The sequence below is a fragment of the Stegostoma tigrinum genome, chromosome 11 (genome assembly GCF_030684315.1).
Source record: "Stegostoma tigrinum isolate sSteTig4 chromosome 11, sSteTig4.hap1, whole genome shotgun sequence".
Taxonomy (NCBI): domain Eukaryota; kingdom Metazoa; phylum Chordata; class Chondrichthyes; order Orectolobiformes; family Stegostomatidae; genus Stegostoma; species Stegostoma tigrinum.
In genome coordinates, this window is record NC_081364.1 from 22,013,597 (window position 1) to 22,032,545 (window position 18,949).

Genomic DNA, 18,949 nt, shown 5'->3' on the forward strand with positions numbered 1-18,949 from the left:
GCCTCTGCTTTCTGATCAGGTGATTGGTCATGGTCAGGGTATTCTTTGTCAGGGGCTTTGTGTCTCTTTAACTCTGAGGTTGTCAGTCCACAACTCTAGCTGATCAATCAGGGATTATCGAAAATGCATTCACATTGTGTTGAAAGATTTTCTGAGTTGGAGGAGAACATCAAAGTAGAAAGAAAGAAGATATATTTGCAGAAGAGCCAATGGAAAAAATCAAAGCCAAAATCCAGGATGTAAATATTGCAAAAGACATCACACATAGAAAAGAAAGCATGTCCATTGTTGGGAAGTCAACACTCTGACCGCAAGTAGCTTATTCATGTTGCACACCAGTGTTTAGCTGGAGGAAAGTAAAGGAAGCCTATAGCATTTGCTGCTGGAGAGATGGCAGATGGTGAAGCACTATACACCATACAAAAGGTGGCATTGTCAGGTCTGCAGGTTTGATACTGTTAGAATGATTGCTCCAGGAGGCGACTCTGATGGTGAATGTGAAATGTCAGGTAGACATTGATACTTTTTGTAACATCATAAGCTTCACAGACCTTTGTGAAGTGGTACAAGATGTTGAGCCAAAAGCAAAACCATCAGGCTTGAAGTTGAAGATATATGATGGAATGATACTCATCCCAAGAAATCATGAATGTGAGAGCCCAATGCAATGTGAGGAATGAAGATCTAGTGGTTCACATGTTAGACGTAAAGCAAATTCCACTCATTTCAAATGAAGCAAATCTGTAGCTTGGATTGGTAAGCATACACATGCTAGAAGAGATTTGAAGTATTTTGTAGATCTCTCGGCTGTTGACTGCTAAACAGGCCTGAGAAGATTATAGAAATGTTCTTAGTGGTCTTGGATATCTTATAAAAGTCAGTAGAAATTTGAGACCAACTCAACATGTGCTGAAGAGATTTCTAGCTGCCCTCAAGCTCAGACTGAAAGTCATGATAGGAGAACTGGTACGCTAACCAACCCAGGAGGTATTGGGAAAACAAAAGAAAGATTTAAAAACAAAAGCCTACTGCAGTTCCTATTCCCATTGATAAGCAAATGAAAGCCAAACTGATAAGAAGCTCTCTGATGAAGGGTCCATGCCCGAAACGTCAGCTTTTGTGCTCCTAAGATGCTGCTTGACCTGCTGTGTTCATCCAGCTTCACACTTTGTTATCTTGGATTCTCCAGCATCTGCAGTTCCCATTATCTCTGACAACTATCACAGAGTAGCAGATGAAAAAACATAAGAAGAAGGTGCAATTGAAGATGGCAGAAGCCAAATACCTAGGTTATCTATTCATAATAACAGGCCTTCGTCTGGATCCTGACAGTAAACAATAGGATAGAGCCCAAAGAGAAAGAAAAACAGTTGGATAGACAAAGGTAATAAAATGTGAGGCTGGATGAACACAGCAGGCCAAGCAGCATCTCAGGAGCACAAAAGCTGATGTTTCGGGCCTAGACCCTTCATCAGAGAGGGGGATGGGGGGAGGGAACTGGAATAAATAGGGAGAGAGGGGGAGGCGGACCGAAGATGGAGAGTAAAGAAGATAGGTGGAGAGAGTGTAGGTGGGGAGGTAGGGAGGGGATAGGTCGGTCCAGGGAAGACGGACAGGTCAAGGAGGTGGGATGAGGTTAGTAGGTAGCGGGGGGTGCGGCTTGGGGTGGGAGGAAGGGATGGGTGAGAGGAAGAACCGGTTAGGGAGGCAGAGACCGGTTGGACTGGTTTTGGGATGCAGTGGGTGGGGGGGAAGAGCTGGGCTGGTTGTGTGGTGCAGTGGGGGGAGGGGACGAACTGGGCTGGTTGAGGGATGCAGTAGGGGAAGGGGAGATTTTGAAACTGGTTCCTGCAAATTCCATCCCCTATTCCCAATTCCTCCGCCTCCGCCGCATCTGCTCCCACGACAAGACATTCCACTCCCGCACATCCCAGATGTCCAAGTTCTTTAAGGACCGCAACTTTCCCCCCACGGTGATCGAGAACGCCCTTGACCGCGTCTCCCGCATTTCCCGCGACACATCCCTCACACCCCGCCCCCGCCACAACCGCCCCAAGAGGATCCCCCTCGTTCTCACACACCACCCTACCAACCTCCGGATACAACGCATTATCCTCCGACACTTCCGCCATTTACAATCCGACCCCACCACCCAAGACATTTTTCCATCCCCTCCCCTGTCTGCTTTCCGGAGAGACCACTCTCTCCGCGACTCCCTTGTTCGCTCCACACTGCCCTCCAACCCCACCACACCCGGCACCTTCCCCTGCAACCGCAGGAAATGCTACACTTGTCCCCACACCTCCTCCCTCACCCCCATCCCAGGCCCCAAGATGACATTCCACATCAAGCAGAGGTTCACCTGCACATCTACCAATGTGGTATACTGCATCCACTGTACCCGGTGCGGCTTCCTCTACATTGGGGAAACCAAGCGGAGGCTTGGGGACCGCTTTGCAGAACACCTCCGCTCAGTTCGCAAAAAACAACTGCACCTCCCAGTCGCAAACCATTTCCACTCCCCCTCCCATTCTCTTGATGACATGTCCATCATGGGCCTCCTGCACTGCCACAATGATGCCACCCGAAGGTTGCAGGAACAGCAACTCATATTCCGCCTGGGAACCCTGCAGCCATATGGTATCAATGTGGACTTCACCAGTTTCAAAATCTCCCCTTCCCCTACTGCATCCCTCAACCAGCCCAGTTCGTCCCCTCCCCCCACTGCACCACACAACCAGCCCAGCTCTTCCCCCCCCACCCACTGCATCCCAAAACCAGTCCAACCGGTCTCTGCCTCCCTAACCGGTTCTTCCTCTCACCTATCCCTTCCTCCCACCCCAAGCCGCACCCCCCGCTACCTACTAACCTCATCCCACCTCCTTGACCTGTCCGTCTTCCCTGGACTGACCTATCCCCTCCCTACCTCCCCACCTACACTCTCTCCACCTATCTTCTTTACTCTCCATCTTCGGTCCGCCTCCCCCTCTCTCCCTATTTATTCCAGTTCCCTCCCCCCATCCCCCTCTCTGATGAAGGGTCTAGGCCCGAAACGTCAGCTTTTGTGCTCCTGAGATGCTGCTTGGCCTGCTGTGTTCATCCAGCCTCACATTTTATTATCTTGGAATCTCCAGCATCTGCAGTCCCCATTATCTCTGGGAGGGTGAATAGTTGTTAATGGGGACTATTAGTGACTCTCTTCAGTGGCAGGGATGTGTAAGGGCAGGCTATGTGGTAACTTTTGTTTTTAAGGTGAGAGCTGGAACAGACATGCAGTGACCGACAGATATGAAAGCAAAACAATGATTTGTTGGATTTGTGAGCTATCCAGTGAAGTTTTTGCATAATTTGTCATCAGGATGTGAGTATCTACACAAACTCATTGCTAAAAATGTGCTACAAAGAAGCAAAAGCCCTTAGCTGTCTCTCTCTCTAAAGCTCCTCAAATCAGTGTGTAGTTTTAAAAAAAACACTAAATGGCCTCCTCATTGCTCGTGGATGGTTCCTGAAGAAGATTCTGGAATCTACCTCACCTCTTTAGAGAAGATAATTCAGCTAGCCACAACCGATCCAGAAAGACACCCCATGTGCTACCGGCTTCTGTATACAAATTGATTTTGGCCACAGATCAACATTTGGACCAATTCGTGATTAATCAATTTCTCTTTAACTGTCACTTCTCAAAGCACTCTTAAGATAGCAATCTGTGAAGTTTGTAGTTTTTATCAAACTTAGGGGCTGTGTGTGTGTGTTAGTTTTCAAGAAGGGTGTTTATGTACTTGCATCATCTACTGAAATGAGCTAGTCTTTAATAGTTAACTTGAGAAACTTGGCTGCCTTGCTTCTGAAATTGAATTACGTACAGTCTGATGTAAATATCTTGAAGCCTTCGTTGACCAGTGAGTACCACAAGGACTAGAATTACATTTTTTTTTAATTAGAAACATTTCGAATGATGTTTTTGACTTAGTTATAGTGCTCCTTCAAAGGGATATCAATTCAGTAATTTTGTTCATTGTTTTTCAATTTGCTCAAAATAGTATAAATGGGGACCGCTGGGGCATCGGGTAATTTCATAGGTATGGGACCAGAATATGTAATGCTGCATTCTGTAAATAACCTACTATCAAGGAAAGGGTATGCATGGACTGAATTCACCATTTAGATTGATGTACAAGTAACACGGAGAATTGATACTTTGGAGGTATAAGGAGGTGCTCTTGTCATGAAGAGGATATGGAAGAAGAAGTTCAATTCCTAATTGGAAAGGAGGCGGAGGATGTGAGCAAACTGTTTCATCTCCTGTGGCCACGTGAGGGATGTTACCAGTGGCTGGAAAATGGGATTTTCAGCAAGAGCCAAAACAATGACTTTGGTTTTACTAATATTTTAATTACAGAAATTTCTGTCCATTTGCTCCTGGGTGTGGGACAAAAGTGGTGACAAATTAAAGGCAATGGAGATTTAAGGAAATGTGGGGATAAGGTAAATCAGAGAGTTGTCCATTTGTAAAATCTGAAGTGTTTTTTCAATGATGTTTTCAAGAGGCAGTCTGTCTATAAAAGTTAGAAATTGGAAAGCACGGAATCTCGCTCAAACTCTGAAGGTTACAGTGAGCAAATATGAACAAAAGCTATTGTAGGAGATTGTCTATCTGTCTGTCGGTCTGTCAATGACAGAGCAAGTAAAAATGAAGTCAGGTAATGGTAGTCCCTCTCAGCTAAATGACAGAGGAGAAGCATCAATGGACTCTGGCACATTCAGCAATGTCAAAGGTTACAGGCAGATTAAGAAGAATGAATAGAAATAATGCACAATGATCACAGTCATAAAGGATGCAATTTGTAACTTCAATAAGAGCAGTTTCAGTTCTGTTGTCAGTTTTGTGTTGGGCCCATGCATGCAACTGATACTGCCTAATTAATTCCCATGTTGGACTTTTAGCATTAAAGCTCAGAAATTGCATTAAAAATTTGTTGGATGATTGTTTTTCTTTCTGTTGCTGTAGATGTATAAACGCGGATGAGAGAAAAGCCTTTTTTGGATGGTACAGATTATTTTCCCTGTAGATAATAAAATGTGAGGCTGGATGAACACAGCAGGCCAAGCAGCATCTCAGGAGCACAAGAGATGCTGCTTGGCCTGCTGTGTTCATCCAGCCTCACATTTTATTATCTTGGAATCTCCAGCATCTGCAGTTCCCATTATCTCATTTTCCCTGTAGAGTTCTTTCTGAGAGAAAAAGCTATGCCATGAGTAGGAAATAATCATTAATGTTGATTAAACTTGACAATTGTTTGCTGGATAGTTGGACAGGAATTCAGACCTATATATAAGATAGAAGATTCTCAGCCATCGTTACTTTAGCGAGAGGGAAATTACAGAAGCTGCAAGTTGGTACCAATCGAATGTGTGATATCAAAATGTCAAAAAGTTAATCTATTTAACACAACCAACAGATGCATAATTTGGTGTAATAATGCATAAATGCTTACGGTGTTGACTCCATTTTTGATCCTGCAGAGAACTTGTCAAAAGAGTGTGTGCAGCATTTTATGCTCGCTGATTTCTTTGAAAAAATCTAAAGGATTTCTTTACTTAAGCTTTGTAATCAAATGCTACCACAATCTTCAATGGCTTAGTGGTAATATATGTTGTTTCAACTCCATAAAATGTTTGGGATTATTTAGCATCTCTCTTGTGTACAGTAGTTTGTGCTGATACATCACCAGTTTATGTTGGCTACATTACAACACCAGACGTGTTGTTATATTTATAACATAAGTTGATAACCTATAGGGAAAAAGTGTTGATCTGTAATGTGCGTTAAAGAGATGGATTTTTGAATGCCTCATTTTAACTTTATGACGAGACTGTTGCCATGGAGATTGTTTCCTGCAAAGACAATAGAACATATAAACTGAAAATGCAGTGCCCCCCCATGCCGCAACTCAGTCTTTCAAAGTTTAATTTATTTGTAGCAATCATAGCTAACTTGTAATTCCAATATTTTTTAAGTGAAAAGATCTGGTTAGCAAGCCAGAAATTCTTCAGCCAAACCCCTTGTGACTGCACAGCAGTAAAATAGGTACATTTTGTCACATTGTGGTCCGGTTTATTTTTACAATTCAGTGCTGTCACAAGATTGTTTGATACAGCGTGTTCAGTATCATTCCAGCATAGTTCAAAATATTTTTCCTGATATTTGAAATAAGTTGCATTGTTTTTGCGATCAAGATGCCCATGAAAATCAATTTAACATTTGATCTTTCTGACCTGATTAATAGTGATGAAGAAAAAAAGAGTTGTTTTGCTAAATATTGATGATCTTATTAATAAATGTAGTCTAATTAATGGTTTTAATTAGTGCTGGCTATTATAACTTAATATCTAATGATTAGTTATAATAATTCTGGCTAATTTAATTGAGTGTTTTTTAAACATTAAATTAATTTTGTTTTCTTCCCCCAAATCTGTTAAATACAAAGATTTCCTGACACTGGTGAAGTTTGTTAACATCTTTTTATTGTATTTTAGGGCATTGCTGGCACTGATGTAGCAAAGGAAGCCTCCGACATTATCTTGACTGATGATAATTTCAGCAGCATCGTGAAAGCCGTCATGTGGGGCCGTAATGTTTATGACAGCATCTCCAAGTTTCTACAATTCCAGCTGACAGTGAATGTAGTTGCTGTCATAGTTGCATTTACTGGAGCATGTATCACCCAGGTGAGGGCTTACTGCCTGTTGTTTGCATCCTAAATTATGATTTTACAGAATATAGTCAGGCCTTTATGACCATGTGTTTTTCTGTCACTGATAGCAGGGCCTTTATTCTAACATGTTGCATTAGTGCCAATATTCAAATGTTTAATACCTGCACAAAAGCATTATGATACATCATTTTTTACGAAAGGATGATCAGTATGCCAGAAATATTGCTAAAAAGTTGCACAATTTTGCCTACCCCTGCTGTTAACCGAGTAAAGAAACAAATTATCTGAGTGATGTTGAGACTAACCCTGAGCTATCCTCAGGATTCATGACAGAGATGAAGAGGAAATTCCTCTCTTAGTGGGTTATTAAAATATTGTTTCCACCCCCCCTCTCCTGACCAAGACAGTGGTGGAAGGTGGATCACTGAATATATTCAAGGCTGAGGTTAGATGAAGTTTTGATCTACAAAGGAGTTGAGGGATACAGAGGAAATGGATTGACCATAGAATCTATGGAGTGTGGGGAAGCAGGGTATTTGGATCATTGGGTCCACACTAATCATCTAAAGAGCATGCGATCCCAGATCCATCCTGTCCCTGTGACCCTGCATTTCCCATGGCTAATCCACCTAGCCTGCACACCTTTAGACTGTGGGAGGAAGCCAGAACACCCGGAGGAAACCCACACAGACAAAGGGAGACGGTGAAAACTCTGCACCTAGTTGCCTGTGGTTGGAAATCGAACTCAGGTCCATAATGCTGTGATGCAGCAATGCTAAGCACTGAGCCACTGTGCTACCTGTAATTAATGTCATAATCAGATCAGTCACTGTTAAATGCAGAGTGGGTCGAAATATCAATTCCTGCTCTTGTTTCCTTTTCTCTTATGTTTTTCATTCTAGATTATAAAAGTGGAACTTGAGTACAACAGTAAAAGAAATAAACACTATTGCGTACATAGGCAGGAAGCCTAAATAAAGGTACTGCACTTACTAATGGAAAGGCCAAGTGGAGAGTTAGGAGAGGATTGCCAAATTATGGAGAAGGCTTGAGAGAATAGAGGGTCAGAACCAGGACCTAGGAAGTCGCAAGTGGTTAGATGTGGAACGGTGGCAGTCAATTCCTTAATGTGAGAGTGTTCCTTGACATTTGAATAAGTTGGCCAGTCTGCTGGTTGCATTTTCCTCAAAGTAAATTAATCTGTAGTGGGATGCGGTTGGGCTTGGAACTCCAAAGGCTTCTGGGCCCATTTTTACATGTGAAAATGGTCCATCACTTGGTTTAGGCATGAGTAAAAGGTCTTTTTCTTTGACCTTACCCCATTTGGGAGATGTGAGCACAATTGTTATGAGCTTCCTTGGATCTTAGTCACCATGTAACACCAGGTAATACAGCAGCCAATCTCTTCTGTTAATTTAATACAAAAATAGATAGGAATAATAATTAAATGTATTTTGGGAAATGTTAATGGCATATATATGTCTTTGTCTCTAGCTAGAAACGGACGATTTTTATCAATTCATTGCTTTAAGTTGGCTTGTGAGGTAGCTAGAAAAGCTCCATTTCAGTTGTAAGACTTTAAATTTAAACTTTCATTCATTTTTCATTACTTTGAAATTACCCCAAGGACTTTCAGGAACAGCCTCAGCCTGTTAAGCTCAGGAGGATATAAGTCAAATTCTATACATCTATTTCTATGTATAAAGATATCTAGAAATATTGATAGAACCTGGAAAGGGAGCATCATGATTCACTTCTTTTTAATCCCCTCTGTAAGCCACATCATTTATCTGTGTTTTTATTTCTCTTGTAGCATGTAGCATCACACTTAGCTAACCAGATCAAACATGAGGGTAGGCCATTTCCAATCTTTCCTTGAATGAACGAGGGTGGAGTCTTATTAACCAAACAAACTAATGAAACATGACAACAAATGCACACGCAGAAACTCAGGTAATGAGCTCACATAGGTTGGGGGAGGGAGTATATATTATAGACGGAAAACATAAAGGTAGTGCAGTTTTTCTTTTAAAAATTCTTGAGTTGCAAGTGTGTAACCTGAGTCACAGCTGCTTAGCTACAGTCCTGTTTCCTCAGGAAGTAACGAAGCTTGTAGGTACCCTTCGTTCCTCAGTGAACCGATGTTTTTCCAAGTTTTTTTTTCAAACCAGGACTGGCTTGTTAAGATTGAGATTGGGAGATAGAAGGAGAGTCTTGCTGTGTTCACTCCTTGTTGCTTTCTGACCTTTGTTGCTCAAACCAGATACTGAAATGTGAGTTCTGAGGAAGGGTCACCAGACCCAAAACGTTAGCTCTGTTTTCTCCTTCACAGATGCTGCCAGACCTTCTGAGCTTTTCCAGCAACTTTGTTTTTGTTTACTAAAATGCGATAACACAATGTGGAGCTGGAGGAATACAGCTGGCCAGGCAGCATCAGAGGAACAGGAAAATTGACGTTTTGGTTCGGGACTGTCCCGACCCGAAACATCAGCTTTCCTGTTCTTCTGATGCTGCCTGGCCTGCTGGATTCCTTTCGCTCCACATTTTGCTATCTCTGACTCCAGCATCTGCAGTTCTTGCTGTCATACTGAAATGTGGTTTGTTTGTATACCCCAAGTCTAGCTCCATTGTCTTTTCTAAGCTGAACACTCCATAGGTGACCTTCCAGCTTCAACATGTGGCATTGTCATGTAAGTGTAAGTAAACAAGAGATACAAATTTTTTACCAGCTCACTAAGCTTCACTGAACTTCTTGATTACAATGATAATTCTGAGGCAGTCATATTTTATATATTCCATGTATGTCACTTTGACATTTCAGGGGATCATAGAAATCATTTTAGATCAACAGAATCTAAAACCATTTTTAGGCTAGGAATGTCTCAGCTACCTAAGCCAAATGATGAATTTTGAATATTGATAGTCCATTTTTGCTAAGATCATAACAATCTGGTGCTCTGTGTATTCATTACTGCAATTAACGTATGAAATCACTTCTGTTTAAATTACTATGTATAAGCATTATGTCATCAATAATGCATCCTGTGGCATCGAAACCTAGGGTTTTGTAACATTCAAGATAATTGTCAACATCCTCATTAATTTATCATTCCCTACAAACCATTAGCATGTGGAGAGAAATTCTGCTACCTTTCTGTTTCGTAGTTGGGCATCTTATAACCTTGCAATTCTGTGTTGCACATAACTCTGCTCTCATTGTTTCCATGAACTACACAGAAACTGCCTCAAGAATATTAAATTTGTCTGATTACCACCACATATGTTTTTATCCTGTATGCTCAATACTTGGCTTGGTATGGTAACAGCTTTACTTCAAAATCTGTAATACATGAGGAATACCATAATGGGATTGCACCATTCCAGTTGAACATCTATAGGAGGCCCTACAACTGTAGCTGATGCATTTCTATAGAACAATGGGGAATGTTACTTGCCATATTTTACCAAGGAGAGTACATTACCTGCATCCCTACTTCCTGTCTTCTGAACTCATAACCAGTATGGCCTCTCATTCTTGTTAATAATCTTCTATGCTTTTTCTTTCACTTGCCCATGGGATGTCTGCATCACTGGCTACGCATGTACTTACTACCTATCCCTGAGTGCTCCTGAGATTGTGGTGATTAACTGTCTTTTTGAAGTGCTACTGCCCTTAGGTGTTTGAAACATCTACAGCTAGGGAGCAAGCTCCATGAATTTTGATTCAGTGACACTCATGGAATGATGATATAATTATAAGTCATGATGTGTGTTTTGGTGGAGAACTGGTACTCCCATACATCGGCGCTGTTGAGAGTTTCGTCGGTATTATTGAAGGATCCTTGGTGAGTTGTTGTATCTTGTACATGTTACACAATGGTGCCGTCACATGGTGATTGAAGGAACGAACTTTAAAGATGGTGGATGGGACGACAATGGATTGGGCTGCTTTTGTCTTGAATGGTGTTGAGTTTCTTGAGAGTCATTGAAGTTGCACTCATCCAGGCAAGGGGAGTATTCCACTACACTCCTAATTTTTCCTTTGGTTTGTCTTTGGAGTGTCAGGTAGTGTGTAACTCAAGGCAGAATTCCTAGCAGCTGACCTTTTTTTTTAGATTAGATTAGATTACCTATAGTGTGGAAACAGGCCCTTCGGCCCAACAAGTCCACACCGCCCCTTGAAACATCCCACCCAGACCCATCCCCCTATTACCCACACACCCCTGAACACTACAGGCAATTTAGCACGGCCAATCCACCTAGCCTGCACATCTTTAGACTGTGGAAGGAAACCGGAGCACCCGGAGGAATCCCACGCAGACACGGGGAGGATGTGCAAACTCCACACAGTCAGTGGCCCGACGCTGGAATTGAACCTGGGTCTCTGGTGCTGTGAAGCAGCAGTGCTAACCACTGAGCCACCGTGCTGCCACTTTTTGTAGCCACAATATCTATGGCTGGTCCAATTCAGTTTCTAGTCAAAGATAACCTTGTGGATGTTGATAGTTGGGCATTCAGTGATGGTTATACCATTAAATGTCAAAGGGATATGGTTAGATTCTCTCTTGTTGGAGATGTTCATTGTGTGGCATTTGTATGACACAGATGGTACTTGCCACTTATTGTGCTGTCCAGGTCTTGCTGCATATGGATTTGCACTGGCATGTAAAAAAATTAAAAATCTAGATCCCAACCAACTAATCTTCAGTTTTAATGAGGGTAGCTCAGTGACTGTTGACAAACAACCTTCACATGAAGCAGGTCAGTCATTTATATATTAAAATTATACTGTGTGCCTCAGATTTAAGCAGCAATTTAAACCTAACCTAGGCTGGCTGGATTTTCCGGGCCTAAGGATACTGAACAGCTAGAGGGAGGTGCAACAATTGCAGGATCTAAGACCTGTATATGCCATTCCATTTACAAATTGAATGTGTTTCTCCAAACCTCCATTACCAGCCACCCACATCCTCAATCCTTCTAATTTCCCTACCCCCTGCTTAAAAGCTTGATCTTTCCCCAAACTCCAACCTACCCTTATCTTTTGATCTTTAGCCTTATTTCTCAACCTGCACAAGCCTCTTGGATCCCTCCCTCTTGTTGTTTCCTCCTGCATGCTGATTTTAAAACTCACCTTGCAGACAGCACTCAGGCCAGCTATAACCAGAGCATGTTGTCATAAAACGGTAAGCAGGTTCTACTATTAAATTCAACAAACTCTTGAAAGGAACCGGTTGTTCTAGGTTCCCTGGCCACAGAATTACACCCCCCAGGCCATGTTTGGGACCTCTGTCCCTGATGATAGATTCTGGTCACTTTCCCATATCTGACAGGTCTGCAGTTAAATTCGCTTCTCCATTCAACACCACCGCTCTCCATACAATCACAAGCACTAAAGAGATGGTTACAACTTTTCATCACTTGACAAAAATCAACTAGCCTGGGGAAGTTATGACAAATGTGTCTGCAGCTTTTGTATCTGGTTTCTTCTAATAGTTGAGGATGGAAGCTGTTAGGTCCTATTGATTTCCCAATCTTAAGTCACCTTATTTTCGCCAATACCATTAATACTTAATAAAATCACTAGGTTCCTTGACCTATTATTAGGTTCCTTGTACCACTGACATTTTGTCTTCTCCATTCACTTGAACATTGTTACAATTAACATATTTGCAATTACCTTATTATCTGCACAGTCATACATATGTCTGCTTTTAATGGGGCCCATATTCTCCATGGTTACGATTTCTTTCCATATACTTATTAAAAAAAACTAAAACCATTAGCTTTGATATTGAAACCCCACACACAACTGACAGCATAGAAATCCCTAGCCCCCAGGGATAGGGTAGTGGGTTGTGTCTAGTGGGATACCCTTCAGAGAGTTGGTGTGAGCTTGGTGAACTGAATAACCTGCTTCCACATTGTAGGGATTCTATGATTAGAGTGGTTGATTTGTAAGTTGACCTTATAATTAGATGGGACAGCACACTGGCTTAGTGGTTAGCTCTGCTGCTTCATAGCTCCAGGGATCCGGGTTCAATTCCACCTTTGGGCAACGATCTGTATGGAATTCGTACATTCTCCCAGTGCCTGTGTGGGCTTCATTCCACAGTCCAAAGATATGCAAGCTAGGTGGATTGGCCATGCTAAATGACCCATGGTGCTCAGGGAAATCTAGGTTGGGTGCATTAGCCATGGGAGAAACAGTGGAATGGGTCTGGGTGGGATGATTTTCAGAGTCAGTGTGGCCTTCTAAGGCCAAATGACCTGTTCCTCACTGTAGGGACCCTGTTCTATTCGACAAATGTTTGAATTCTGACATAAACTGTAATTTATGCCCCATTGAAGTCATCAGACTAGAATGGAAGTATAAGGAAGTATTGTCTTTATGAGATGATTTATTTTCCTCTCTACTTCTCCAGAATATTGTCTGGTTTCAATTGACATTCTACTTCTTTTGGCTATTAAAACTACATTGGATTTAATGTTGTTGAACCAGCAGGCAGTTGAAATGAATAGCATTGTCACAGTTTGGGGGGAAATTGGCAAGCATTTAAGGAAACAAGCAATAGAGGGTTAAATGTAGATTGTTATGTAATACAGCAGGAGGCTAGAGTCAAACTAAGCTGCCAGCAATGTTGGGCTAAATGGCTTCCTTCAACACCGTATATCCTTTGTAGAACAGTAACATTCCAATCATAGAAATGGATGAAAACTAAAGTACACCAGATAATGTTTCATTAGAGAAGATTTCTGAGTAGAGACAATCAATTTAACATGTAGATGATTCACAGGAGCTAACGTTAAAGATTATCAGTTAGAAGTCAGAATATTTAGAGTGCCCTTCCTGGAAAAGCATTGACTTTCCACCATTTATGGAATATTGCTGAGAATTAAGTTGATAGCACATCTCTGACACTGTTCCCGATACTGTTACATATTTTATGAAGCCAGATATTACTTGGCTTGAAGTATTATGATCTTGCACAAAACCAAAGGAAGAAGCAGAGTGCCACGGTATAATTTTTACTGAATTTGTGTAAAAGATAGGAATCTTAAACTTGACTCTCCATTTCAATAAAATGATTTCAAGCTCTGCTGAAATGAAATGCTTCCTTATTCCTTAGACATCAGACAAAGCTTAATGTAGAGAAATATGAGGTGATCTATTTCAGGAGGAAGGATAAGGATAGAAGATAATTACTAAATGGTAAAGCTTCAAAAGATGTCCAGAAACAAGAAAAGCTTAGATGTTTAAACAGATGAACCTTAAAAAGGGGTGGACAAATTAATTACAAAGGTGTAAAATGTATCCTGAAGTCATAAGTTGGATAAATAGTGCACCAAGTAGAAAAATAAAGACTAACTTATGTAAATCATTGTTTAGACTGCCATTAAACTTGTGTTTAGACTTGGAAGGCCTCTTAAGGATGAATGTCCAGCCATGGAGCAAGTGTAAAATATATTCATGAGGATCCTACCAGACCTGAGAGAGCAAACACTGAAGAAATTTGAATTTTCATCAGAGCAGAGAAGTCTGAGAAAATCTGATACAGGGATTCACACCAATACAGAGAACTGGTCAGGAGAAACCTGCTTCCAGTTGCTGATGATTTAGTCACTAGAGATGTTAGATTTAAGAACATCTTTGAAAAAATTGTGGGTAAGGTTACAATAATTTTCTTTCAAAGTGAAGACAGAGTTATAATAGTCTTAGTAAAAATTTAAATATAAAATTTGAAACTGAAATTTTTGGAAGTCTATTGAACTAAATGAAGACCTGTTCCAGTGTGGGGAGAAAAAGTCTCATAGCAACCCCAAACAAAACTCATGCGTGTTTCTTACAAATCTAGCCTGTATCAAATGTAAAAAGTATAAATTCCAGTTCCTGAAACCTAATTCAATTAAGTTCTGAAAGGTGTTTTTCCTGGAAACCAATGCAAAAGCATGGATCAATCATAAGACAGATATTTGCAATGCAGTATGCATTTAAAATGTGCTCCTTTTTTGAATTTGTTGCACTGTGCAAATTGAGAGGCGTTGATTTATTTATGACAATGTAATGATAACCATTATGATTTGTTCTTGAGTCAAGTTGTTTATCAAAGAATCTTAGTAATGTGGATAGAGGAACTTTTGCTTCATGAGTTATCGTTGTAACACATGAGGGGATCTTCATTATTAGAGACAGTTATTGTCAGCTTTTGTTCACTGGTAGCAGCCTCACTTCTTCAGTCAGAAGGTTGTAGGTTCGAGCCCCACTCCTGGAATTCACCATGTAATTTAGGCTGACAATCTCTCAGTGCCCTTAGAAGGAATGTTAAAATAAGGCACCATCTGTCTCTGGATACTAAAGATCCCAGGTACTGTTTAAAGAAGGCACAGCTGTACATTCTGGGATAGTAGGAACTGCCGATGTTGGAGTCTGAGATAACAAGGTGTGGAGTTGGAGGAACACAGCACGCCAGGCAGCAGCATCAGAGGAGCAGGAAATCTGATGTTTTGGGCCTGGACCCTTCTTCAGAAATGGACCTGAGACATCCGCTTTCCCAGTCCTCTGTTGCTGCCTGGCCTGCTATGGTTGTACATCCTGGTGTCCAAATGAGCTTTAATCCCTCATCAAAATCATGTAAACAATGTTCAGTCATTCATTTCATTTTGCAGGACCATTTGTGTGGACATGAGGTGTGATGTTCCCCCCACTTTACAACAATCATTGCACACAAAAGTTACTTCATTGCTTGTGCAACACTTGAAGAAGTTCTGGGGTCATGAAGTGTACTTGATGAATCTAAATTCTTCCATAATGCAATTGCCTCAAATGTTGTGCAGACATATTTCAAGTGCCCAAAAATCAAATCTACGCAGACTGCACACCAATTTCCATACAGACCTTAAAATAATTACATACCATACTATGCTGTAACATTTGATCTGGTGTCATTCTATAAAGTGTTAATTTGTTTCAAGGCATATTATATGTCTTAATGTTATAGATATTTTTACGTTACTTTAGTCTTGAGAGCACTACAATGATTTTATAATGCAATTTGATTTTTTAAACAGGATTCTCCTCTGAAGGCTGTACAGATGTTGTGGGTTAACCTCATTATGGATACTTTTGCCTCTTTGGCCCTAGCCACAGAGCCACCCACTGAAGCACTTCTGATGAGGAGGCCTTATGGCAGGGACAAACCCCTTATCTCACGGACCATGATGAAAAATATTCTGGGTCATGGAATTTACCAGCTTACTGTCATCTTCACTTTACTCTTTGCTGGTATGTTATACAACATCTATGCTTCTAGCGAGTAAAATTTTAAAAATTTCTATTTTTATTTTTCTGGAAAAATTGATTAGCTCTGTGCAGATGCACATCTTTGTGATGCAGTCTTTTAAGGTTCTCATGAAATATTCCCTCATTCATGCATTTGTATCATTTTCCTTTTATGGGCAGTTTTATGTAATATATTACTTAAAAAACACAGGTTGAAATGCAATGTTCAAAGCCTGTGAGATATTAGTAATTGCAGATATTATTTGTGTGACACCATACCTTAAAAGATTCAGGATTTGAAAATAGCCATTTCTAGCCGTGTTTTGTGTCATTCTGCTATGATTGTCTTGTGTGCTTGTTCATTCTGCTTGATAAAACAGCATGATTTGCATTTCAGGGACTGAAATAATATCTATGTTGAAAAATTGTTTGACCTTTTTGGAAAACATATTAAAGAATGAAACTAGGATATGTTAACTTCTTAGAAAAGATACTTGGCAGATTCCTTTTTCTGCGGAAAAGAAACCTGCTTCATGTTTGTCATATTGAGGAAAAATTAACTTGACATACCATGTACAAACTGATTTGGAATGAATATATATTGAATCTTGACTTTCTGTCAAAATAATGTGGAAACCATTAATGGTGCTCTCTGTTTGATTGTTTTTGCAGAGAATGGCACAAGAAACATCTGGATAGGGGCAGATGTGCAGTTAAACTCTTGTTCAAATTCTTTAGCAGAAGAAATTGTACTGCTTTGAATGATATGAAATTGCTGTATTTGCTCAGTCAATATGAACTGAACTAACGCACTGAAAGCTGAGTCTTTTCCATTTCAGCTTAAGCACTCTTTTAACTGAGTCACTGCTGTTAATTCCTGCTGAGTAATTTCTATGATACAGCACTGCCTAACTCAAGGTGGTGTCTTATTCCATCAGATTTGAACGCCCACACCAGGTTGTAGTTCACCAGGTTTATTTAAAATTACAAGCTTTCAGAGCGCTGCTCTTAAATCAGGTGAAGTTTGGTGTTGTGTGACTTCTGAGTTTGTCCACCCCAGTCCAACACTGGCATCTCCGCATAACAGATTTGAACTATTATTGACTATTTTAACAATGCAAAATTAAAGTAAGATCGATTCTGCTTCTTACATTTCTATTTCTCAATTCAATCTTTCTCTCCCTTTCAGTTTACTTTCAGTGCCTGATTTGACAATGAATTCACACAGTGTAATTGGGACTTCCTTCTCAGCCCCTCTGCCATTAATTTTACAATCTTCAGTCTCATATAAGGAGATACTCTGTTTCTCTCACTGTGATATTATCCACTCACACCTTCAGCAAATTGCTACCTGTAAGATGCAAACACGTAAACATCCAAACCTAACTAAAGAGAGGCAGTGTTAGATACTGCAGCAAATTATGGCCCATAATACACTGGGGGCATCTTCGACAATACATACCAATGAAACAATTCACACTAACAAATGTGCATTTTTCTTTATTTCTCTGTCTGGAAGCAAGTCTGATACATGGAATTGCAATACTCACCACGTGTTGGGCAAGGGGCCAGGTTCCTAATCCACCCCAGTTGGAATGGCGTGGAAACTCCATGCTGTCGACACCATTCTGATCCATATTGGTGGTTCAGCTGACTGGACTAATTGCTTCTCAAGAAATCTCAGTTGTTGGGTTCATATTCTTTTATAGGCATGTTGTATAAGCTATGGATAGTGGTGGTAGAGACTCCAATTTCATGCTATCACATGGTACATGGTTGGCCAGTAATCATTCCTGCTATTATTATCTGGCATTGGTCTATGTTGGAAAGATTTTCAAGTTGGTGTGCAACCTGTTTCTCTCTGTAATGAATACACTATCCTCAGCCATCAATGCCTGAAGAGTGACATGAACCTGGAGCTTCTTATTCAGAGCCAGGGATGCTACCGCTGCACCACTAAAACTCTGTGTTTGTTAAAATTAATATTTCTTGCACTGAGGACAGGGGACCACTTTACTAATTGGTCAAGAACTGGAGACCTTAATAGACCATATTTTGCAAAATGAATGACGATAGGGTGAACTATACTGTTAGAATAAGGCAGGGCGAGGAATGCAGGCGAGAAATCGGACAACAAGTTGTGAAATTTGCAATGGGCAGTTAAGCACAGAGACCCGACAGTAGCTGTCGGAGTTCCCTTGCTCCTTCACAGGATAGACTCCTTGATAATGGTTATGGCGCTGAGATGGCTGAATTTGCGCGACATGGCCAGTAGTTTCCCAATAAAGATAGCTGAAGACATTAGGTCCTGTGCATTCGGGAATGAATAAGATTTTACTAGCATGAAAAGTGATCATTACTGCTGAAGAACCTAGTGCCCACAAAAAAAAATGCTGTGTTGAATCCCATTACTGGATGATAATTATTGCTGGAGATTTTTTCAAACACCTTTTGTTTTTTTGCTCTTCTGCCTTTCCTCTCTCCAATCCCCGCTTTGTATTTTTGAATTTTTATTTTGCACTTTGCTAATGTTTTAAATCTAATTTATGTTTCCTACTTTTTACTTCCTGTTTTAGACTGCAGGTGTACAAATATAATTGTGTGCTAGTGCAACTCTAAATTTTCTTGAGTGTGAAGGAGAAATTCCTGCGCGTATTCAGAATGTAAACACTATAAACTTGAAATTATCCAAAATATCAGTGCCACTGTCTTTAATTTCAACAAGTCTTGTTTTCCCATCGCACTGTGCTCAAAGGCCTCCCAATTGAGTAACAACCAGTTTTAAAATTCTCATCTCTATTTGCAAATCCTTCCAATGCTTTTCACTTCCCAATCAATGCAATCCCTTCTAATCCCACAACATTAGCAGTGCAGTCCACTAATTCTGGCCTTTTGGGCCTATGTTTTTGTCACTCCAACATTTGTGTCCATGCCTTCAGCTGTCTTAGTCTTA

At 40.7% G+C, this 18,949-nt stretch overlaps 1 protein-coding gene across 26 annotated transcripts in view; it reads left to right on the plus strand.

The window, feature by feature from the left end:
- The window catches only part of atp2b2 (ATPase plasma membrane Ca2+ transporting 2), a 793,123-nt gene that overhangs the window by 749,913 nt on the left and 24,261 nt on the right, over window positions 1–18,949 (plus strand). For all 26 annotated transcript variants that reach the window (XM_048547367.2, XM_059649827.1, XM_048547364.2 and 23 more), the window contains 2 exons: window positions 6,538–6,729; window positions 15,786–15,999. In XM_048547367.2, the coding sequence (XP_048403324.1) occupies window positions 6,538–6,729; window positions 15,786–15,999 (406 nt within the window). The remainder of the gene's footprint in view (window positions 1–6,537; window positions 6,730–15,785; window positions 16,000–18,949) is intronic.